This window comes from Colius striatus, chromosome 9, assembly GCF_028858725.1.
Source record: "Colius striatus isolate bColStr4 chromosome 9, bColStr4.1.hap1, whole genome shotgun sequence".
Lineage (NCBI taxonomy): Eukaryota > Metazoa > Chordata > Aves > Coliiformes > Coliidae > Colius > Colius striatus.
In genome coordinates, this window is record NC_084767.1 from 9,133,859 (window position 1) to 9,159,388 (window position 25,530).

A 25,530-nucleotide genomic window follows, 5' to 3' on the forward strand; every position below is an offset into this window, starting at 1 on the left:
CATCTTTGCCAGACACCATGGAGATACAATATAGAAGTGAAATCTCAGGACTTCATTTTTTGGCGGTCAAAAGCACAGAATTGTAGTTTGAGTGGCTAAAATACTTGTATGGGGAACCCCAAACAGTCTCTGACACAGCAAACTTGTCACAAGATGCATTTTGCCAGCATGCTGCTGTGGCACAGACTTCATTCTGACAACAACAGGCACCCAGTCTGAACAACATCAGGCCAATGTAATTTGGCTTTTCCAAAAGATAAAGGAAGAACAAATCCAAAGGAGGAGTAATTGCAGTTTGTAGATAACATGCAGTTTATATGTGAAGTATTTTACTCAATAGGAAAATATCACCTGTGTGCATGAATCCACATGCAAAAGCTTGGGGTACCTCCACAGCATGCTTTCTACTCCAAGACTGCAAAACTAATGTTCTTTAGGACACCAGAAGTTTTTTAAAACAGGATCTGAATCTAAGAACTGTGAAATATAGGCTTTTATTAAAGGGGAGGAATAAAAGAGCATGAAAACAATTCCAGTCATGTTTCCTTAGTATAAAACGTTACACAACAATCCCCCAACATCAAGTATCACAGCAATTTATGATGCTAAAGGAAAAACCACACCCGGAGATCCCTCCACCACCACCCACAAATGTAGGCAAACAATGAACAATGTCAAATTATTTATTAGGAAAAGACAAAGTACTGTTTCGACATTCATACAGAACAAATGGTAATAAACCCAGAAAAACAAACTGTAAAAAGTAGGCCCATCACAGAAGAGTTGGGTTATGACAAAGTAAATGAAATCCAGGCTTCATTCATGCAAACAAGCAGTAAAGAATTATTTACAAAAGATTTGATGGGATGAGTTCCAGCACTGGCCATATTTGGGCCCAAATCAAATTACTTGGTGACATAATAAAGGGATCAAATCTGTACATTCAATAATGAGAATCTATAAAAAGAAAAATAATTTAAACAATTTACAAGAGCTGTTATTACAGATGGCATAAAGGTATCATATACAAGAGCTGTATTAACAGGTGACAAAGGTAGTCACCGGTAATTTAGGAATAAGAATTGGTAGCACATGTTTTTTACACCACATCTTCAGAGTCTGAACAGTAAACAGGAAAGTGGAGACATAACATGAGTGCAATGCAATAGAATAAGGCAACTTAACCAAATGGCTCTTCGGAGAACTTCCAAGGGTTTACAGTATCAATTTGCCTGGCCGTTTCGCTAGCTACCTGAAATAAACGTTTGAAGACAATGAGTGGTGATTAGAAGGCTTATAGCTCATGAGACAGTAGATGGAAAAAAAATCAAACAGTCATTTGTTAAAATGCAAAACTCAGGAATGTAAAAACAGTGCAGGTTACCAAAAGCCCTCTATATCCTACCTCTATAACATCAACACACTAACCTTCCTGTTCTAGGTGTCTAATTCAATATGCCTCCAACTACTGATTCACTAAATTCTTTTGTAATGAACAATCTGAAACTGACAGACTTCTTCCCAAAGCTTCTACTTACAACCTTCATAAATTGGTGCTAGAACAATTGGGAAATGCTAGCAATTTATAGCTAAGACTAGCAACTGACACATCACGTTCCACTTGATTTTACAGGCAAGACTAATCAACAAATTCAGCTTTGAAACTAAATTTGCATTGGTGTTTTTGCATTTTCAACAGTGCTTCCCCAAATGACTGTAGTAATGGCTGATTTGCTTGATGTTTTAGCAGAGGACTAGGGCCAGTTGTGTTCTACATGATACTATTTGCTTAAACAGCTTCAATGACAAAACAAGATGAAGAGCTACACTGAAATTTCACTGTATCATAACGCACCAGGGGAACATTCTGGGCCTTTACAGAGCAACACGGGAAGCCAAACCTGTCAATGACTCACCACATTAACAAACACAGTCCACATATTCTTAAAAAAAACAAAACAACCCAAAAGGGAAACTTGAAATAAGGCCAAAAAAAATATATTTGCAAATGATAAATTTTAAGTCTGTTGGAAGGATCAGGCCATAAATATTTTATTTACAATTTCTAGAATCTTTACTTTCAACAAATGATTTAGCACCAGCAGGAATATGCAAAGTAGCATTAATGTCTTCTCCAGGTAGAAGACTGAGGCCAAATCTTGCTCAGTAGTTTAAAACAGTGTTCATTTAAGAGGATCGTCTTACTCAAGTAACCAAAGTGAGCAGGATTTGGCGCTCAGTTATGCAAACCCAGACTGCTCAAACATATTCCATTAGCACATCAATAATTACAAATATATTACAGCATCTTTTGAGATGTGTCCAGAACGTGGTTTTATGAATAATTCATATGCTTTATATGTGTGAAGTAAACACAACTAATAAAACAGGCTTCTTTGTAGACTTTTAAAGATTACTAATTCTTTAGGTTTATCACAGGTAACAGAATACTGTCCATGCACTTTGGAATTTACCAGTAAGACTTAAAGAACATAAGGAGGGAATTCTCTCCCTCTGTACTATGATAGAGCATGGTCATGTCTGAGGACTCAATTCACCCATTTTATCCACAAGGCTTGTTACGTCTGCTGCCTCTCACTGTGTGTTCATGGAGTATGGGAAAAGGAATACAACCCAAAGAGTAACTCTATGTGTCAGAGTGTTCCAAACTCTGTGCTGTGACCTACAGGTCTCGGTCAAATAATTCTCATCTGACCCAGAGATTTTTGTTCACTTAACACAAGCAAAGCTCTGATACATGGGTTTTAAGTCTACATAATAAAAAATAATAAGAAAGGATGCAGAAAGCCCTGTTGCCAGGAAATCACTAACAACAGAAAGAATCAGTCTTGTTACATGTGCAAATGGAGTTGGGACAAAAAGCTGACCACAACTAGCTCAACAGAACCCCACGGACCTTCATCTCTCTTCTGAACTCAGCTGGTTCCTCAGGATTACAGTCATCTAGTACCCAGAATGGGAACAGTGACAGTGGTACTTAAAAAGAGGTTGAATGTAAACTCAGGCATTAACATAAGTCAATGACTAAGTGCTAAGACAGCTTCTAGTCTTGAAGCAGCACAGACTTGCTCTAGATTTAGTTAACTTCTAAAATTCAATTAGGTCCAAACGTTAAAATTCTGTTATTCTGAAACATTTAGAAATGAGAAATTATTACAACTTATCTGGAAGTAGGCATTTCCTGAAGACCTATCCTGGATAGAGACAAAGAGTTAGTATTACAATCCTTCAAGTCAATGTGATCACCTTGCAGGTATACAACCAGCAACTCAAACACAAGTGGCAATCTCACAGTACTGCTGATGGAATATTTAATCCATTATGAGAAGCCAGGACAGAACTTTTGTTCTTAATATACAGGCTTAGAGCAAGCAGGAGAGAGTCTCATCTATTTTCCAAGCTATAACTCTCAAATTCTCAATAGAGGTGTGTTGGTAGAACCACAACGGTTCTTGTTTGCAGAATGCTACCGAGAGACAGATCTTCAAAAGGCAGGTCAGGTACCTGAACAGTCTTTGAAAACCTCAACTAAGCTGTAAGACAGAGAAAGTCTATCAGTGCTACTTCTCTCTGAATTGTCAGATTTACTGAGGTTTTACTAAAAAGAATGAAAAAAGTGTCTCTAGTTAAAACTCTGCTAGCTTCAGTAAAAAATGATGAAGAGGTGTTCATTCCAGCTTGTCGAATATACAAAACATACCACAGAAGTTCCCTTCTCATTCAAATTGCAGGTACCCTAACTAGAACTAGAAAGGTGAAAGCAATTATTTTTAATAGCCACATCAGCTTGGAATAGCTTCACTTAAAAATGAACTACTTTGACCAGAAATAATCTGTAACTAGTCTGACTAAAAACTTGCCTGATTTTTAGGGAGATACTGATACAATAAAACTGTGCGTAATAGTTAAAAGGACCAAGCTGGAGGGATGAGACCAAGAAATGCAAAAGCTTTACTCCAAGACAGGGGCTACCAGGATAGGAAGACAGAAATCTGATACTGTTTTTCTGGCATCTTTAGCTCTGCTGGCTTGAAGGGATCTATCTATGGCCAATAAAATTATCTGCCATTTCTCTGGTAAGCAACACCGGTTAGGAAACCTTGTGAATGAAGCCCCACCACCAGTGAAATTGGCATTATATGAACAAATTAAAAGGCACTCGCACAGCTGATTGAGCTGAAAACAATTACACACTCAAAATGAGCTTTACATGTTACTTTAGAAATCTCACACAACTTTCCTCTACAGAAGTGGTTCCATCTGAGAAGACAACAGTAGCCCTGAGAAAACTCCAAATGTTCTCTGCTGTAACATACCACATTGAATCAATTCACTCTGAAGCTGCTTCAACCAGTCTGAGGAAAACAAATGGCAAGGGTAAAAGTAAAAACAGAAGATCAGGAAAAAACGAGTTGCCTTCAGTGATTTATGTAGAAGAAACATGCCTTTTCAACTTATCTAGAAGAGAATGTAGCTGAAAAGACTTTAAGGCTTATCTTGCAACTGTTTGTGTTGCCTAGCATTTCTACAGGTGGTAGAGTCAATCTTTGGAGACTCAAGTAACAAGCTGTAAGTGGAGAGAAAAATGCAACAAAATCCAAAGATGTGGCTTAAACAAAGGATCCCTGCCAGGGCTTGAAAACTTCTCTGGTTGCTCTTGTAATGAAGTAACAATTGTGCTAATAAAACTAGCAAAAGGAAGTAATTGTTTTTTGAGAAGCTCAAGGGCAGTAAAACAGAGGTAGGGCACACTTCTTGATTCTCACAGTAGTTTCTATACAGTACAGCTATTCAAGAATTACTCCATTCATTTATTCTGTAACTCTGTACAATTTACTTGAAAACTGTATCTTGGGTCATACCAACTTCAAATGGTTGAAATTAACCATGGTCATTAGGTAATCATCTTGTACGCATGCTTCTGGTTAAACTCACAAGCAACCTCTAACTACCGCTTCAAGAGCAGCTCTTTCAGTATCACAAAATGACAAGGGAAGTAGCAATAAATGTGGTCTAAAGGAACTGTATCTATTCAAGCTTTAGTATCTGTCTTTTAAGTACCTGACTTGGCAAGAAAAAACAGGCAGCTGATTTGAAAACTTTTCAGGAGGCTGTCAAAACATTCAGAAAAATTCAGTGTTTACAAAGTTGTGTAAACAAATGCAGGTTAATGGCTGCAGTCAATCGGAACTTCAAAGGAACAGTGTACAGCATTTATAGAGACATCCTATAAAACCCATAGTCACCCATTTTCTGAAGTGTTCTGATATAGGATTAGAGTAGTTGAACCGTGAGTGTTACTTTTGTTTTGTTTAACATGAAACATCAAAGCAAGCACAACGGAAATGCAGAATGAGTACCAGGAAAAGCAGCAATAAAAGGAACTGCACTTGCGGTTGGCGTTGGGCTCAATGAACCTGCTACTGTAAGCTAACACACTCTTCCAAGGACCACAGAAAATTAAAGAAACCAACAACAGATGATGTTAGTATGGGCTTTGAATTTTAAGAAAAGAAAGAGAAGAGAAAATAGCACATAGAGGTTTCTAACACACTAGGTGGATGTGTCTGTGAATACGCCACAGCTATGCTGTGGAATACTAGAGCAATCAGTTTGAAAAACACCTTAAAACCCAAGATATGAATGTGTTCTACTGTGGCTGTTCTTCATGCACTTATAGGAAATAGTTAACATTAGAATTGTATCATAAAGTTGGGTAGCTCTTTAGTTCACAAAGAGTCACGTAGCTAATGACTGTATAATACTCGTACAAGTTTAAGATCTCATGTTTAAGAACTCATTACAATAATTACAACTGTAAATTTTAAAAGTAGACAGAAAACCCCAAAGATCAGCTCCAGAGGAAGGATTTTATCCCAAGGCCACAATTTGATGAATGGTTCCATATTGCAAGTGCACTAAGTATTGGTCCATTTGGTGGTGCAATACAAACTCTGATGCTGTCCTTAACATCCAAAAACAAACTTCCTAATCAAAAAGCAAGCCAGCGATCTTTCATTCTCAACATCTAATTAGATTCTGATCAACTCTAGTAATACTGAGAAATCACATTTTCAAATTAGTAGGATGGGGCAGGAGTTTTCCAAACCTCTGCAGAAATGAGCCAAAGCATCAGAATTATGAGGTCCCATATTTAGTCTATTTCATAGGGATTTCGTCAGTTCTTTCAAGTTTTACGTATCTTCAAAAATGATGCACTATGTCTGAATATGAGAGACACAAAAGAAACCCCAGGCCCACAAGACATTTTGGAAGTCATCTCCTCACAGATTGAACCCCCCAAAATCTTGCTTCATGAATTACTAAATCCTTTTCGAAATCCAAACAAAGACAGGGGGCATCTTCCCAAATTACCAGCTGCATCTTCAAATAAATGAAGAGGGCAAGGAAGCATCTCCCCAAAATCTTTCTAAACATCAATTGCTTAATTTGCCGCTTTGGCTGATTTTTTTTTGTGTGTTTCTATTGTTCCCACTGAAAATTACAGCATTATTTCCATTACACATAAAAATAATTACTGTTCTTCCTGTGGGAAACAATTGTCTACAGTTTCCTCATCTTGGAGGTAATACTATACTGTTTTCAAAGCTTTTTTGTAAGTACATATGGGACAATGTGCTCATAAGAAAGTGTAACTAACGAAAATAATTGTTCATTCATCAATTTGATACAAAATCGATGGGCTTAAAGCCTCAGGAGTGAACTTGCAACACTTTCACGCTGAGCATTTAAAGGGTTTGGCATTCCTTCTGCTGGAAGCTTGTTTTCAGAGGATGTATTGCATCTTAAAAATTCAACACTGGCTACACATACCAAAGAACATAAACATATCCCCAAACAATTCAGTTTCCAATGCCCAGAGTGAAACCCCCTTCTTGATACTGGAAATATTCAGTAGCTGATTACTTCTTAGAAAGAGTTACAGAAAATCTTGCTATTTTCTCCTCTCCTCCCCAGATTTAGTTCCCATTGTCATAATCGAGTGTCATTCAGGTGGAAAATAGTTCAGTGTAGTGACATCTGGTATCTCAACTGAAATTTGGCAGCCCAAGAAGAGCACCAACAGCTCCAAAGTATCCCTGTTCAAAACAAAAAATAGTTCAGATTCAAGTAGGGTATTAAACTCTGCATTAATCACATTTCAGTGACAAAAAAGCATCTGGGGGACCACTGCTCCAGAAAGACACCATGCACACTTTCATAAATAATCTTTTGCAATCAGTCTTTCAAGCTGTGTGAAGCAAACATTTTATCCTTTTCATCTAGCTTAACTTTAGGAGATTTGACCCCAAGTCTCCTACACACTGCAGGACTTCTAAGACACGTAGATATCAGTGACTCTTAAAGCATAGCAATCAGATTTGGTTTGTTTTCCCTCGAGGTTGCCAAAGGATCTTCAACAACCTTCCCAATATGAATCAAACATCTCTTAAACTAACTGCACTTCACATTTTTAAAGAACTATGTCCAAGATTCAGCACCATTTCTTGGACTAAATATTTACAAAGCACCATGTGCAGAGAGGTGTTTGGAATCCACATGTGACCAAATACAAGAATTTAAAATTTATCCAAGGAAAATCTGAAGGGGGCAGAACTAAAAAGGAACCATTCTACCATCACTGCAGACACTGGCACCAAAACAGACTACTGTCAGGCTCAGGATAAGCAATAAAGGAAACAAGTAAGAATCAGGTGAAGGGGAATTGATGTAATGCTGCAATATTTGCAGACCAATAAAAAGGGGATAAAAATTACTACCCCACTGTTAAGAAGCTACCAGTGTTCCAACTGCTGTAATTAATACTGGTTGATTGGTCTTTTAACTAAATCAGGTCAACTCTCTCAGCATTACATACTGATCTAGACTGCGGAAGCTGCTAAAAGCAGGTTAATCTCAGAACATAAAATCACTACAACTTCAGCATGTATCTGTAGTGGAATGAAAGCAGTCTTTCTTAAAAACGGTCTTGACTTTCAGGATGTTGCTCAAGCTCATTTGAGAGCAATGTAAGTATTTCAAAGGCCTGTGCTTTAGATCTCTCTGTAACCTTTTGAAATACAATACTTTTTACTGTTTCCACCCAAACTCAAGGAAAGACTGGAATTTTATTGCAGAGTGTAACATCTCCTTGCCCCTCTCCAAAGATCTTGAGCGTGAACTGAGATACCTCAAAGTGACTGAAGTGCTTCCCTGGCAGAGCACACTGTCCCTGGAGAATCAATACAGCATGACAAAACTCCTCTTATTGTCAATGTTTACCAAGTGCTTGGTGTCTCAGGCTACCACACACACCAGAGCTCCTCAAAACATGCATTTCTGATTTATGGAAAAGCAATTCACACAGCTAAAATGAACCACAGCATACCTCATGTTCAAGGAACAAGGCCTTCAGCTGGCCTTTTGACCAGTAATCCAGTGCATATGCAAGAAGCTTCATTGACAAAGTATTCACACGTAAAAAATTGCCAACAAACACAACTCTGTTGATTTTCTAAAAAGAAGAGGAAGAAAACAGCAAAGGATTAAGTCTTTTCACTCTTCAACACAGCTTTGAAAAATTAAGCTATGAAAGAACAGACTGTCTTCAGCAAGAAAAAAAACCACCCAAAGAAACCAAAAAGCCAAACAACCCGCAATTAAAACGTGGTTCCAAAATTTAAAACAGAGCATACTTGGGGGAAAGGAAAAGCTGTGCAACCCTCAAGAATTAAAGGACTTAATTTACAGAGAAGTGGCATTTGTGTTTCAAATTAAGTGAGCGTTTTCAGTAATTAATTCAGCCACAGAAACATTTCCACTAAAAGTGAAATGAAGTGAAACCCACTTCTAGTTGGTAGAGAAGACTCAATGCCTTCATAGCCCTGTACAATGCTGCTTGATCCATATGCAACAAGGCAGCACTGTAAAGAAGCCGAAGACAGTAAGACAGAACAGATGGTCCTTTCATCTTCAGACCTCAGTATACCTCAGTGTAACATTAGGCTGAGAAATACTAGAAGTGAGCTGTGGATTTTAATCAAATCAAATGTAAAAAAAGTGAAAATGGTTTGATTTTCCCCATTCACTGAAATAAATCCAACAAAGTGGAAGCACATTAAACACTGGTTTAATGATATGAGAGCAAGAACTGAAGACAATTACTTGTGTTAGTGCTCAAATAATCACTTATTTATGTCAGATGAGTCCTTGTATCCAAGTTACAAAAACTAGCATGACAATTCAACCTGTATTCAAATGACTAACATGCAACTGTTCCAAGTGAAGACAAAGTAAACACACTGTTAAAGCACTCAAATTTAACTCTGCTCTATGGCAGGAAGCTGAAATAAAGAAATCTTATCTTTTTACAACAGTTCAAGATATTAGCTTGTATATTCTTAGTTAATAAGATTTGTAGACCAAAAAAGCTTGGAAGAAAGCTAATTTGTGCAGCTTATGAGATCTTATTTGTAATGCTTTACCCCCACCCTTAAATATCTTTTGCATGTATTTGCCTCAGACTTAACTATTAGAATGTACTTTCAACTTCACTCTCATTTTAACTCTTTGTTACCAAGCTTTGCTATAAAGCAAAAAACCAAAGTTAACTTAATATCCACAAAATTCACTTTCTTCTCCAAGACAAGCATGAAAAACAGAAGGAAGTTGAGGGAGAAGTCACAATACTAAAACTAGAAAAATCTGTTAGTCTGGCTCCTAAGCAAAAGGAGGGTTACTGCAGCTAACAATGTTGTTACTTCTGATACTATCATGTCCATAGAGTTTAAGCAGAGCTCTAAATACAGTTATCCTTCAGCCTCTCTGAGAAAGTCATTACTAAGCCTCACTTTATTCAAAGAAATGAATGAAGAAATCCCTGGTGCTCAGCCAGCCATATCTTCTGTGCCTAAACTCAGTATTCTTCCCCAGGCTGACTGTCCATGCTAATCACATTGAAACTGAACACATTCAGACTCTGTTTACCTAAGCTTTGAGAAATGGAAGATGGCATGAAACTGTCTCTGTACCAACCAGTAAAAATATAGGTGTCAAAACAATTTGAAGTCTCAAGAGTTGGTAAAAATTAAAAGTAATGTTTAACTAGAATCAAGACTTGGCATGAGCTTTAATCAGAGAGTAATTTCAGCTTGAAGAAACTGCTGGAGGCCATCAGCCCTCATGCACCGCTCAAAGCAGGTCTTTCAGCAACTTACATGTTGGAAGTTGCACAACTCACACGGTTCAAAACTTGCCAAGAACACAGCCCACAGTGGATTTCTGAGTCTTAACTACTCTCGTAAGCATCTTTGTTTTCTTCAAGCAATCATTCTAGGCTTCAGCTGCATCTGCTCATACATCAGGTGGTTCAGGGCACAGCCCCTTCTTGGTAAATCATCTGTTAAGATTTGTTCTAGTTTATCAGGCTTCTGTTTTTGCTGATGGTGGGGAGGACAGGGAAAGAGGTCATACTCAAAGTATCACCTCTGACCTGCTGGCTATGTTCTTGCTAGTGCATCTCAGTACAAGGTCAGCCTTCACCACTGCATGTGTACACTGCTGATGTGTGTTCAGTTTGACTTGTCTGCCAGTACCCTTCTCTCTTCCGCAGTGCTACTCCCTAGCCAGTCTGTATCCCACATTCACATTTGCCATGACAATACTATTCTGGAAGATCAAATGAGCTATTCTGGATTCCTCATGCCACTGAGAGAAGCTTCCATGAGGTCTTGCTTTTTAACCTCCCTCAAAACCCAAATCCTATTCTACTCAATTCCATAGAGAGTCTCCATTCTGCTATTTCCCTTCTTCACTTTCCTCAGGATCTTAAAGTCTAATGCTTCAAGGCTGTCATTGATCAGTTCTCCATTCATGAACAGCAAGTCCAGCCCCACGCTTACCTAGCCATCCTGCCTAGCACTTGTGTCACAAAATGGTCCCCAGCACACTGACGAGTATGGATTGCCTGTGATGCACCAAGTTATCCTGTCAATAGAGGTCAGGGTATGAGCCCTGGATGAGAACCAGGACTTACAGGTCCTCTTCTATCCTATGCTGCATGTGTTTGTGTACAGAGGCTTAAACCAGGCTCACAATCATCCTGCTATGGCAGAGACACTTCAAGTCCTTCCATCACAACATTTTGTTTCCCTCCTCCCTCTCTTAGTTGCAGGCTTTGGGCTCCATTCCCTAACAAAGCTTGTCTGAAGTCCTCCTCATCAGGTTACTCTCCCCATTGCAAAGATCACCTTGTCCTACTTCTCCAAAGACAAAAACATTGACCCAATTCTTAGCTCTGTAATATGACAGGAATTTCTTTCTTTCACTTGAGAATGTACTAAAAGGTGTAAAGTGATACATCATTTTGACAGTCATTTAACTTGAAAACAAACAGCAGACCTATAGATAGATTGTTTGCTTGTCTTTACCTCATTTACTGCACACATCCGGGCAATAGACCCAATGTTATTGGTGATGGTGACCAATATGGCTCTTGCAAGGTCTTCTTTACTAACAGACTCTCTCTTCTCTTTATAGATCATATTCCCAAAACTAGAACAGAAAAAAACCAACCAACCTGTTAAGTGCATCTGAAGTAATTTCAGAATATAACTTTTTCACTATAACAGAACTTCAGTCTCATGTTTGTTCTTAAGGAGTTCCTTTTTTAACTCTGCATTAACTACAGAAGTTTGATAACTGACACTACAATGTGTATATTTATTCCTTCACATTAAACAATCTTGTTACAATAATGACACCTACCAGAGTATTTGTTTAGATTGTTGACCTCCATGAAGAAACAGCTTCAGCAAAAAGTTGTCTTACTCTTAGGCAAAGATACTTTGCAAATCTAATCACTGTAAACTAAGTCAGTGCCTAAGTCTGACTGGTGAATTCCTCATCTTTGCTTCCTCACCTGTCTATCCAATCCTCTTTTCTGAAAGTAGAAGTAAACCAGAGATGAGCTGAATGGTTTAATGATGGAATACAATCCTCTGAGACAGAAAATGAAGAGCTGACAGACTGCAGTTTAGGTTGCATAAATGAAGAGTTCTAGATTAGAAGGGCATTTCCATTACTATGCACCATAGATCATTTACTGCAAATTATAAGAGAGAAAAAGCAAGACCATAGCTATGCATGACATTTTATCACTAAGAACCCTGTTCCATATCTAAGTCAGTTCAGAAAGCCAAATCCTGATTACTCTACAACTCAAACAGTCATTAAAGATCCTAAAGGTCCTAAATGAGAACAAAAAGTACCTATATAGAGAGCAAGTTAAGATGTATCGACTAAATGTGTAAGGCCTGTACGTATTAAACCCTCTCGGTATATGCTCTCTCAAGAGGCTTGGACTCAGGTAGCTGGAGAGGGAGAGGAAATAAGTTACCATGAATTGAGATAAGACTTCTTACTGCTGAATAAGAGCAAATATTTAATAAGCTCTCTTATGTACATATTAGTTTTGATCACAAAGTTTATTCTTCTTGCATTTCTTAAAGGTAGAGAAGCAGTAACATTGCCAATAATTTCCCCAATGGAAATAAAACTTGCAGCTATGACAAAAATCCTCTGTCATTGGCAGTAAAATGCATTCATCTCATGGTGCAGTTTGTGTTGAACAGGCTTTGTCAGTGAGAAAAGAACACCAGGTGCCTGGTCGTGTTTGTAGTCAGACAATCATGTAGCTAAAAAGCAGTCTTTCCAAAAAATGAAGAGATACTGTAAGAGCACCATAAATACTGTCTTGCACTCACCTTCCCTTTGGAAAAGGAGCCTACTAAAAAACTCCAGAAGTCAAAAAGTAATTAGCTTTGGTTTCCCTCTGCACTTTGCTCTTGCCACTCCTGTGATCACTTCACATTCCCTCTGACTCGTGTAAAGCTGTGTATGGCATACCATGTGAGGTTTCTTCAAAACCTAGCTATCAGGCACCTGCAGTGGTATGTGGCTTTAAATCTTAAGTACCAAGAAAAAGACCTCTTGCTTACCTGGATGCTACAGCCCATCCTGGCAAACCAAATCTTTCATAGTCTCCTCCATAAATATCTCGAACCAACTTATCAGCATGTGTGCTGTCTCCTTTGGATGCCATTTCCAGAGCTTCTTCAAAACTCTCACAGCCCGTCAGCAGACTGCATAAACCAAGAAAGGTCCCTCCACCTAGACTAAGAAGAAAGAAAACTAATTGAACAGCATTTTCTCATGTACAACATTCTTATGTCTGACTAACAAAATAAACAAATAAAGCTCTTCAACTTAGACACCAAAGCTACCTGCCTTCTTGCTCGAAGTTCACTGCATCAACAGTTGTCAAACAATTTAACTTTTATGTAAGTCCCAAGAAGTTAAGCATACAGAAAGAGCTAACAAATACCTATAAACTCTCAAAATGCAGTTGCAAGACTTAATCAGTAACAAACTCCCTTAAATACCCACATCACAGAACTGATTGATCTTCAGTCATTTACTGTAAAACATGTCTGGACATATTTATTCTTATGAAGTGAGAGAAACACAGGTTAATTGGACAGATTATCAAAACGTAAGACAAAAACCTATAAAACTCTCACTATGGATAGATGTGGGGAGTCAGGGAGAGGAAACACTTTGGAAACAGCAGGCTCACTGCTCTATGGACTAACCACTCTAACTTAGGTTTTAAAGTTACCTTGTTCCAGTTACTCTTTTGTAGTTGTCTTTGGAATGGACTGATAAAATACTGACTCCTGAACCAATGTTAACAACCAGCAATGGGTATGGATCATCCAGGTTAAAAGGCATCTTTTGGCATCTCTCAGGATCTGAGGCATTTTCAAAATAATAGCACTCTGCCTGGCCATTGAAGCTGACAGAGTCTATATACAATAAGCCTTTGACAAGGCAGTCAAGCTCATCCAGTTTGTGCAGCTGGAGGTTTCCAATCTGTGTTACAAAAGAAAAAGACAGTGTCAACAAATTTAACATTGCTTAAGCATGCTACAAACTGATGAGTATATTTGTACTTCCTAACTTTAAGAAGCTATCTCAGTTGACTTAGTTGAGAAACTTCAATCCCACTATAAAGCCAACAAAGAATTTAGAGGTAAATTCTGAATACATCAATCAGCAATTTACTCTTGACTACAAATTATACACAACTCAGACCTGAATCAAGGACAGGCAGCATAAATATGTTTTGGCAAGCCCAAAGATAACTTTTGAGGGACATTAATCCATTCAAAAATTGCCAACATTCTTCAACAATTTAAATCAAAAAAGTAAACAGATGCCCTAGAGGCCCCACTGAGTGTCATCTTGATGAAACGCACACATCTGCACATGTTCTCAAGGTTTGTGGGTTTCCTCCCTCACGTTAAAAGTCAGACAATCATGTCTAAGATGTTAGCAGATAAAAATCTCAATGGCATCATATTATCCTTACAACTTTATTAACACTCCAAGGATTGTAAGAAAATGACAAGTCAGAAATTCTATGGGACTTCAGGCTTCTTACAGTTCTTCCTCAGTTTTGCACGTGACATTTAAGCTGCTGCTCTCTCATAAAGCAGAAAGATAACATAACAGGTGTGGTGGACTCCAACAACGCTGTAATTTCACACCACACTTAATCCAGTTTAACTCTGGGCTTTCACAAAGAGTGATCATGCTTTCTCCCTCACCACAGCAGGGAGTTCCAACAGGGAGTCTAATTAGACAGCTAATCCAGGAAGAGACACCTATAAAGTCTGTCTCTGAAGCAAGTGAGCTCACAATTAGAAAGCAGCTTGCAGTTAAGATCACAAAATTGCACAATCAGACTGGATTGCACATCACTAACTGACATCAGTATCAGATCACAGCACTGTCAGTCACCTCCTGTTCCCCTGTGTCTCTTCAGCTTCTCTTGTCATGGCATGACTGTGAAGCGTCACTGTTCAGCAGATCAGGGAACTGTTCCAACAACATATTTCTTTGGGGTTTTAGATAAATTAGTTCTGCTGTACAAACTGGGATCCTACCCCACAAACAGTTGTACCAGCTCAATGCAAGACTGGCACAGCAAAGGAAATACAAGCAGATTTTTGAAACCAAGTATTTTTTGCCATTGAAAGCCTTCTTGTTTCTAGAAGCAGATGTCTGTGACCACTTTAAAACTAGGACATCTGCACACTGAATATAGAATCATAGAATGGTAGGGGTTGGAAGGGACCTTTAGAGATCATCTAGTCCAACCCCAACTGCAGAAGCAGGTCAACCTATATCAGGTCGCATAGGAACATGTCCAGGTGGGTCTTGAAGACCGTGATATGATTCCCAGTAACAACTATCTTTGGATGGAAGCTATATCTAAACAAATGATCCATTTTGATTATCAAAGGAGAATCCAAAACACCTCAGAAAAATCCCAAACTGCTCGGCAATTGAAAAAAAAACTCTTTGTGAGCTGTGTTTTGTCACAGATCTCTAAACAATGCACTGGACTAAATTAACGGGGATAATATCATCCATAAATAATGAAGACCTATCATCAAAGACTGCTTAGAAAAGAGAATCCAAAGTGACTCAAGCATAGCTTAACCACATTTCCTCATCAGAGAAAACTGATTAGAAAATGGTTAACTTCCACAAAAGCGTCCTGCAATTCACTGCATTAATGGATGCTTCTTATCAGCTGTTAGCATTAGCTCTTCATGTTTATTATCATCTTGTCAGGAAGCGTATTTCTAGATTATCACACTTCAGACTGAAACCAAATGAATCATTAACAATCTTTGAGTATTCCCCACTTTGTCAAAACACTATTTTAACCCATCATGAGCAGTGCTTTTAGCATCAGCTTCAGCACGGGGAAAGATAGGCTACCTACTGTGCGAAAGTCTTCTTCAAACTTGTAAGCACCACCGCCAGTGGCACACAGCACCGTATGTAGGGTTGAGAAGTTTTTGTTTCTCCCCATTTGGATAAAAGTAGGCAAATCATGAGTTGGGAATCGAATAAAGTGCAAGTTTCCTCTTCGAGCAAAAATCGTTAAGTCTTTCAGCTCAAGGTGGACATCTCGAATGCCAGTGGATCCATAGGCTACATTGGACGTCAGGTATTTGCGGATGCTCTTCAAGCTTTCCACTTCTTCCTGCTCCTCCTCTGCGGTGATATCAATAGGTTCAAAATAGGCAAGTTTCACCAAAGTTCCTCCAATGTCCATGCCAAACCATGGAAAAGCTGTAAAGACAAAAGAAAGGATCAATAAGCTTTGTTAAATGGCAAAAGCAATTCAGAATTAACCAGACAAAACCGTGTAACTTAAGACTAAACCAACACTATACAACAACATTAACAAAAACCCTCACAGGAACAAAGAACTAGTACTTGTTTCCATTACATGGTTTCAAATATCCTTTTGGCCACAGGTGAAAATGAGCAACTCTATCTATACACTGCAATAGTGTCACATTTGCTTAGAAAGCTCAACTAAAAACTCCTCAAACCATACTGTATTTTTCCTACTAACTCATAAACAGAACTCAATCACAGGGGTTTTCTTGAGAATAAAGGATAAAAATAACTGTCACTCCTAAAATAATCATTTTGACATAGTTCAGCAGAGACTGCAATGCAGGTTCAAGCAAAATCAGGTTACACGTGCTAGCTGACAACAGTGGTAGGGCAGGTATTCCTACAGGTATCTTTTGCTCACAATTCATTTGAGAAAGCGGCATTAATTTATTTGCATGTATTCTAAAACTTGACACAGCTAAGATGCTCAATTTATGGAGCTGAAAACAGCTGTTCACATATCCCTTGAAGTTACAAAGGGCTAACAAAAAGTACTATTAAACAGCACATGCAAGACAGAAAACTAGTGAATCTAGGTTCCATTCCCCTTGTGGGAATTTTGGATAGGAAGGGGGGAATTTCTGTACTACAAAATAACACTAAACCACAAGTATTTTGTCTTTGTCAATTTTTTAGGATGACTCCAATGCCTAGCAGGCACTGTATGGTTTATATCATCTAGGATCATGATTTGAGTATGCCTTTATCAATTGATTTTCCTAACCACGTGTCGTTAAACAGATACCCAGCGACCCCGGTAAAGACAACTTCTTCATCCAAGAGCTTCCCCATTGTTATCTCCCCAAAACAATACTTAAAACTTAATTATAAGTTTAAGAAAGATCCTGAACATCCAGCTGGGACGTTCACATTTTCATTTGCTAGCGGGTTGTTTGGCTTTGGTTTGTTTTTTAATATTCTGTACAGTTACAATTTATTTCTTCAGATGCAATTCATATATTACACAAATGTGAAACTCAGGTACAAAACCAAAAAGATGTGAACATGTTCATCATGAGTAAGATCTAATTGTGTTGGATTTACATTACCAATGGATTTACTTTTGAGAAGAATGGCCTATCAAAATATTTGAATGTGTTTAGTCAAGGCTGGCTGCAGGCTAGGTCATTTATATCATGAGTTTAAAGTTAGAAAGAAAAGTAACTTAAAAGTTGCTTCTAGTTCCAGGAATGATGTTGGGAGAATATTGTCAGATATTAACAAAAAGGAGATTACTCATCTTGAACAAGAAAATTGAAATGTAAGGATAAACTTTGCAAAAAAAAAGCTAGCTCAGAGTGGGAATAAATAAGTTCTGTAAACTGGTATCTGCTCTATAAAGCAGAGACCTAAGCATGACTCAGCATAAGGTCAATATATGAACTGACTTTATTACTGCATACCCAATTTTTTTGCATGGTTTCTCTGGACATGAGAGGTTTTGTCATCATAGTGTTTGACCACAACAGATAATTTAAGCGATCTTAATTCATTTCAGGCTCTTGTCATAATAAACAATGTCACAAGACCAAAATCGAAGGAGGAAAGTTGATTCAACCAGCAGATCAGAAAATGAATGTAGGAGTCAATCCAATTAATTCAGAATGTAACTAGGACACAGCAAGGTAAGTACTACCTAAAATACTTCGAATTCTTCCTGCTCAGTGGGCTTCCTGAATATCTAAGATCTAGTCTTCCACAAGAAAAAAAGAAGGAAACAGCTCAAAATTTCAAGTAATGAGCTCAGGGAAGATATGGTGCAAGTCACACCTGTTTGTCAGACCATCCATCACATCCCATGTTAAATTACCCCAAAAGCTATTGCAAACATAGCATTAGTCATACCTCTGAAGATCTTAAAGTTTATTAACCTTTAGAAAACCAAGAGCAGTTGAACAGTAAGGTAATTTATCTGTAATTCAAATGAGAACATATTTGATGTTGTAAAATGGGATAATGCTGTACAGTATTGGTTTTCTGGGTTAAATGACTGATCTTAGCAGCAAGGTAAGGATTTTGAGAGCAAAGAAATAGGTCAGTTTTCACCTCTGCAAACAAAACCCAAGAAGTTTCATATTCTTCCATTGAAAATTTGTCAAGATTTGGCTGGGTAAGTATATTGTTCAAGTTTCATTTGCAAGGTGGAGGAGTTGACAAGCAACTGAGCCCACATACTATTAACTTACTCCTTATACCAGCAACCCAGCAGAAAATATTACACAAAGATTCTTGTGTAGGCAAGATATTTTATTTTCCAAACACTGAAGGGGATACACATATGTACATATGGCAAGTGCACAATCAGTTGAACTGTAGCTGCAGTTGTGGGACTGCAAGGATACCAGCTTTACCCATGCTTGAGCTACCTTTAAATACTGGAAATACAACGTAACACGGAAACTTTGTGAACTCTCCTAATGCTGCAGCCTTCAAGTCAGTGGAATGGAGAAAGCAGGAACCTATGTGAAAACACCAGTTCCTCTTCCAATTAATGGGAACTGGGTTAAAATAAGGCCACGGAGAATCTTGGGATGGAGGACTGTTCAGGCTTCTCTGCTCCAGAAGGCAGCCAGGTTAACCGTTGCAATTGCTGCAGATGACAAATCTACTTTAAGTCATGCTGTGCCTTCCTTTATACCACACATATGAGCACTCTGAGTAAGGTGATGCTGATGCTCTTTGAGGCATGTTCAAAACATCTGTAGCTGGTTGTCCCAGAATTAAATTTTCCATAGATTTGAGAGACTGTCTTGTATTTGAAAGCTGTCTTGGAGCAAGACAAGAATAGCATGGTGTGAACCTTGGGCTGAGAACATAGACATGATCCCATAAAAAGTATTTTTATGCTCCTGTGTGTGGGTCATGCTGCTTTGAGTGAGATTCAGGAGCTGAATGACAGCAACACAGTCGTTTAAAAAAACAAATAGACCCAGACATCAGCTTGATCCTTACAGCAGATGTGGTTTGCCTGGATGAGAACAATACCAACTGCACAACCTTCGTTCCGAGCTTTACAGCTCTTCAGATACTAAGTTTGAGGACTTGTATCATAACTATAACCATCATTTTGCAGCTTCAATTCCTAAGAGTCAATCCACCTGCATGAAAACTGGACTTTTTCTGCAGCAATATGAGGATTTGCTCCTTGAAAAGACTTTTCTCAGCTCTTCCTCTTTATAATTATTCTGAGAGGACTCTACAAGAAGTGATGCAAAGCTCAGTATTCCTTGCTGAGATTTTAACTGCTAATCACAGAACAAACCCAGTGCCCTCTCTTGTCAAAGTTCAGCTCCTCCCTGCAAAGATCAGCTGCAATTTAAAAACTGAAAAGCAGGAATCAAACATTTCACTCTACAGGCCCAACTGTCTTGGCTAGACTATGTAAAACTGCTTCAAAAACCACGCAGTCTGCTTTTAGGAAGTTGAGCTATGCTCTATTTAAGATTACATAAAATATGTACTTTTAATATCTGAGACAAATATGCAAAGTAAAACACAAACTGGGAAGTCATAACCCATAGGGTTTAATGTGATAGTTTAATTTGGTGTGAAGTGCCTCCAAGGTGAGAGAGCAAGAGGAGTATCCCAATATCCAATCTTCTTAATTCCAAAGTCAGACTTTCTCTCACCTCCTAGCCCTGCCAGCAAGCACTGTGGTCCCTTTACAGACACAGCAACCAGGAGCCTTTGGTATAAAGCAACAGATTGCTCTGTGCATGCTGTGAAGACATCTTTGAGAGGCAGCCTGCTCAGAGCTGAAAACAATGATGGTATTTAAGAGGATTCCCTTGAACTGCTTCCTGCAAGTAGAAAAGCACTTCCCACACAGGAAGAGCATTGTCACAAGGTGCTGTGGTCAAGTAATGATGTAGCAATTCTGCCTAATAGGAAAAACAGGCTACTGTTTGTATTAGGCTACTGGTTGTATTTTAAACTATTCCTTTGAGCTACAGAGGGAGGCTTCACTCTCTTGTGTTTGTACTTCTCAGGTTCTGGGCACACACAGTTTCTGGTAGGAGCAATCTTAAGGTTACTTGTATCTTATCATGTAAGGTCTTTAGATGCCAACAGAAATAACTACAGTAAGAAGTCTCTCATATGCCAATACAAGCACAAAGGTTAAAGTGTTTTCTCTTGCCATGGGTTCTGCTTCAGCAAAGCACTGGACCTAGACAGTTCTCTACTCACACCACATACTATATTTTGACTTCATATACCAGTTTTGGGCCCAAAGCCATAGAAGTAATCCACTCTTATTCAGCAAAGCATAAGATTTGTCAGTTCAACACTCTATTTGTATTTAGCTTTTGAACAGATTGCCAGTAAACTCTTTCCCATTGATGTAATGACACAATTGAAACACAAACACCTTTAAAAAACTTCCTTCTCACTGTACAATATTAAAACAGTCTGGGTCAGTCCTACATCAAATTAACATGAGCTAACCGTCAAAGAAGAGTAGCTCCCTCCTAATTCAAGCAGGGAATATTGCACCATAAGAAAAAAATTCCCAGCTGTCAGTGAGAGCAGAGAACAGGCTACAGAACATTGTATCATCTTTGTAAGAAAGCTGATGCATTATTAAGAGGTAAGGCTGCTGCACTTCAAGTACAAACATGGCTTGTGGAACAACTGCCAGAATGTGCTGAAGTTTGTGACTCTATACTGGCTGAAAATACAGGAAAGGAATATGACTATGAAATCACAAGAAAACTTCAGTTTCCTTCTGCCAGGACTGTAACAGATCTTTATGGAAGTATGCAGTACTATCTACTAACTGAGTTCAGCACACAGCCTTTGATAACAAAATTAACCTTTACTCCATTCTTACCTGATTACTGACCAGACAAACAACTACATTAAAGTTATACTGAACTTTTACACACTTAAGAGTTTATAAACACAGAAACTCCAACTAGATCTATGTTGCAGATCCTCCAAACACATTTTCCTCTATGCACACGCACGAGTTCTCCAGTATTTCCTTAAAACATTTGCATACAGCAGAGTTAACAATTAATGGTAAACTCCAACACCTAAATCAGCTAGCAGTCTAAGGTAATTAACATGCCCAATGGGACAAGTTAAGAGAAGACACATCCCTAAACTGTGAAATCAAGTAGAATCAGCTTGATGGCCAAGCAGCAAAAATGCCTTTGCTGTACTCATGTTACAAAGATATGTGCCTGTGAGCCTCTACAGACCAGAACTGCACACCAAGTGTCCTTATCTCTAGAGATACCGGGGAGTTTCTCTGCTTTAGTGGTTTTGTAACAGGCTTTTGGTTCAAGTATCCCAAGTCCATCTCAAAACCAATTGGGCTGGGCAGAATCAACACCTGAATTAAATGTGTGGCATGCACTGTCACAAAATCCAATTTCCGTCGTGGGAAAACTTGTCCATCAAGCTCTGTAAACTCACCACACTTTCCCACTCAACCACTGCCAACCACGCTACAGAAAGGTCTCCTTTACCAGTGGGAGGACAGCTGGTAATGGGCAATTACTGTAACTGCTCTTCATCAGCTTTATCACACCTACAAGTGGATACGATGTAAAGCTAACACAAGGCACAACATCACTGCTTTCTTCGTCTCACTCCTTGCTTACTCTGTTAATTTTGTTGACATTTCAGTAGCAATTTCTTTGGGGATAGGTGCTTTTCTCATGGTGAGATACAGCATGCAGAAGCATAATCTAACAGAGCATAAACTATGTCTGGCAGTATTAACCCACTATTAGAAATACATCTTTCAACTGCAGTGAAATGGGAGCCTGTAACATCTGCCATTGCTAATCATCAGCTTTCTAGGACTAAGAAGAAAATTCTAGAATACCACAAGACTGATCAATTTAAGAGAGATTCTCCAACAACTTAAACAGATATTTCATCAGCTTTACTACACAAGTCCTGCATGGGATCACTGTGTTCACAATAATGTGTCTGCAGAACCACATTAAAGAAAATCAAGTTAAGATTTTCATGTTCTCTTTATTTTCCTACAGCATTTTGCAAACCTGTACTATGTAGTTCCCTACATTCACATGTCTGAATTTGCCTCGAGCCAAACATGGGCATTTATTTTCAAAGCCTTTTTAATAAGCAATTTAAAAACATTCCTCCTGTAAAAAGTAACATACACCATGTACTACACAACAGAAGGCTTCAGCTTTCCTTCAGTGGTCACTTACACTTCAGAGCCACGACAAGGACTGCACTTCCCCTGAAGAGCAAAGCATACTGGCACCTTTCTCCCCTTGGGTGCCTTGCCTTCCCCCACCAACTTGAACAGCTCCCTCTGAATGAGTGGCTCCTCTTTTCCCTTTAGACATGCAGATCCCACGCAATTCTGTGAGACTTGTGGCTCCCCCGTTTATTATCTCCACTCCCAAACAGCCTTTGGAAGTTTCTCTTACAAGAGCCAGCCATTCTTTCCCCACACTGGCATTTCCTCACGAGAGCTATGATGCAGCTGCTGGCTGGAAGGGTCCAACCGGAGGTCATCTAGTCCAACCTCTCAGTCACACTAGCAGGAAAGCTGCCAACACAAGATGAGGTCAGCTACAGCTTTGTCCAGCCAAGACTTCAAGAATCCTCCAGAGAGAGGCTCCACAATCTCTACAGTTTTCACTGCTACACTAACTACTTAACTAGACAGTCCAGCAGTGGTATTGTGAGCCCAACTCAGCTTTCAGGTCAATTCGAGTGAATAAGCCAAATCCACTGCATCTGAGCAAAGCCTTGAACATCAACATCCATGTCCCATGCTTTCATGGCTCTGCTCCTGTACACATATCTATCTGCTCTCCCCCTTCCATCAGTATGACTGACGCTGAGCTGACATCTGTAGAATGAATCTAAAGTTCATTGCCTATGAAACTAAGTGCTACTACCTTTAAAAAAGCCACTGGCTTCCCAACATGTTAGAGAGTCAAGATGAAAGAAGCCACCTAGTTTGACACTGTATTCATCCCCTCCATTGCTTATGCAGTTACAATGGGTTCTTGTTTCCATCATAACACCAAAGTTCAGGTTCTAGAACTGGAAAAGTGCAACTACAAATTCAACGTATTTAAGAGTTAAAGCTTCTTGGTAAGATTTGGCCTCGTTATTTAAATATGAGATTTAAATATATCAATACAGAAAACAAGTCTCTGAGGCTGAGCAGAGACACTCCTGAAATTAGCAGAAGCAGTTATACTCTCACCATTTTAAATGACCACACTACTGTAATAGCTTACAGCCAATTGCTGCTTCACAGTTTTGATAATGTTCCTTAAATATTGTACCAGGAAAAAAACCCCTGCTCTATGAACTGTACCCTTCATAAACATGATCACAGTCAATTCAGCAATTTGCACTCACAGGAAATCAGAGGTGACAGCTAGTTGTGTGCTACAAGATAGGTACTTAAGACCAAAAGAAACAAAGTATTTTCACAGCCAAACTCAGCTCCACATTTGTAGCTGTTTCTAAAGCTACATTAAGACTTCCTGTGTTAAATACATTGGTGGTTTTCTTCTCTCTGGGCTGCTCAAACAATACATTTAAAACATACACTTCCTATATACTTGTTCAGTTGCATGCTTTTCATTACAGGCATGTCATATAATTACCAGTAGGCCTAGCTCTTTAGGACTAGTCATCTTCTCCATACAGTACCTCACCCTGAAAATAAGCCTATAAATGTGATGACAACAAAAAAAAAACCTCAGTGGAGTAATATTTGTGTCCTTTTCAGTTCAGGTACAGCTGTGTAAGTTTGACAGGTATGTCAACTTGCACAGCCATGTATCTCTTACACTGTGAAAACACTGCTTGCATGCAGGCTAACTTCATTCTCTCTCCTCACAAAAAATAAAGTTCTGGTAGTCTGAGACATTTTGTTTACATTCACTTGAGTCTAAACCATGTCTGCACTCTCCAAAACAACTACAGTAATAATAATAAGAAATATTGTTACAGCAGTGTTTGCTAAAGGGGAGCATTCAGCGTATTTTACTGAAAAGTTACACCCAAAGGTTAACAAAATATTGTCTATAAAAAGATCAAAAGTTGATTAAAATCTCAAACTGTAGCAACTGCAGTCGCCCGCATCCGTGTTTGGTACATCGATTGAATGCCACCTTCATTAAAAACATCCCCCCCAACCCCAGAAAAAACGACTGTATTACTTTCTAGCTAAGAGAAACCCTTCCAACGCCAACATGAGTCTGTAAAATCGCCTCAAACCTCGCTTAAAAGGGCCGCAGAAGAGCGAGCCCAGTCTCGGCTGGCAGCTTCCACGCTCACCCATCAGAACCACCCGCCGAGCCCTCCCGACGTCCCCGCGCCCCGCCATGGCGGTTACAAAGGCCGCCAGCCTGCGCCCTTACACGGCTTCTTGGCATCCTTGATCTTCATGGTGCGACGGCGACGGCCCGGTGCGGCGGCCGGCTGGGGCGGGCGGGGCGCGGCGCCGCGCTCGGGGTGGGTCTCCTGCCCCTCGCCTGATGGGGCGGGAAGCGCCGGCGGCTGCTCGGGGCCGGCCCTCGGTCTCCTGATCCGCGGCTGGTGGGCGGCGGGCGCCCGCCTCCTCGGGAGCGGCGCTGGCAGCGCCCACCGCTACGCCCGCGGCCCGGGCAGATGCTTGTCCAGCGGCGGCATCGGCTGCGGGGCTGGGGCGGCGAGACGGAGCGGGAGGCGGCGGGGAGCGGCTGCTGCGTCCCGCGGCGAAGTGCCGGGCATCAGCCCTGGGGCCGCCGCGTCGCGCCGCGGAGGGCAAGCGCTTCCCACCGCCTCGGGGCACGGCGGAGGCCGGGGCAGAGCGGCCCGGGGCGGCCCCCGGGGAAGGGGAGGGGGTGGCGGAGGCAAAAGGCCCCGCTCGGACGCTGCCCGGCGCCGCCGCGGCCTCTCTTGGCAGGAAAGCGGCTCCGGCCCCGGCCCCGCGCACAGGCCCCGGCCCACACGGACGCGGCGGCGCGGCGCGGACGCCGCTCCAGCACAAGATGGCGGCCGGCACCGGCGAACCGCGGCCGCGCCACACAATGGGGCCGAGGCGGCGCAGCGGCTCCTGCGCGCCGCTCCGCCGCTGCCGCAGCGCTGCCCCCCGCCCCGTCACGGGGCGGCGCGGGGCGCGCCGGGAGCCGCAGTCCAGGACGGCCGCGCAACGCCTACAGCTCCCGGCACGCCCCGCGGCGCCACCCG

At 40.2% G+C, this 25,530-nt stretch overlaps 1 protein-coding gene across 2 annotated transcripts; it reads right to left on the reverse strand.

The window, feature by feature from the left end:
• Positions 1 to 475: 475 nt before the first annotated feature.
• Positions 476 to 24,800, reverse strand: PANK3 (pantothenate kinase 3). 2 transcript variants are annotated; one of them, XM_062001978.1, is made up of 7 exons: positions 24,720 to 24,800; positions 15,878 to 16,230; positions 13,700 to 13,953; positions 13,020 to 13,196; positions 11,451 to 11,574; positions 8,411 to 8,536; positions 476 to 7,121 (listed from the first exon to the last, which is right to left on the reverse strand). In XM_062001978.1, the coding sequence occupies exons 1-7, from the start codon at positions 24,745 to 24,747 to the stop codon at positions 7,071 to 7,073; spliced, it is 1,113 nt and encodes a 370-aa protein (XP_061857962.1). In that variant the 5' UTR covers positions 24,748 to 24,800; the 3' UTR covers positions 476 to 7,070. The 2 variants fall into 2 exon arrangements, with proteins under 2 accessions (XP_061857962.1, XP_061857963.1); XM_062001979.1 differs by lacking the exon at positions 24,720 to 24,800 and having other exon boundaries at positions 15,874 to 15,963.
• Positions 24,801 to 25,530: the final 730 nt, after the last annotated feature.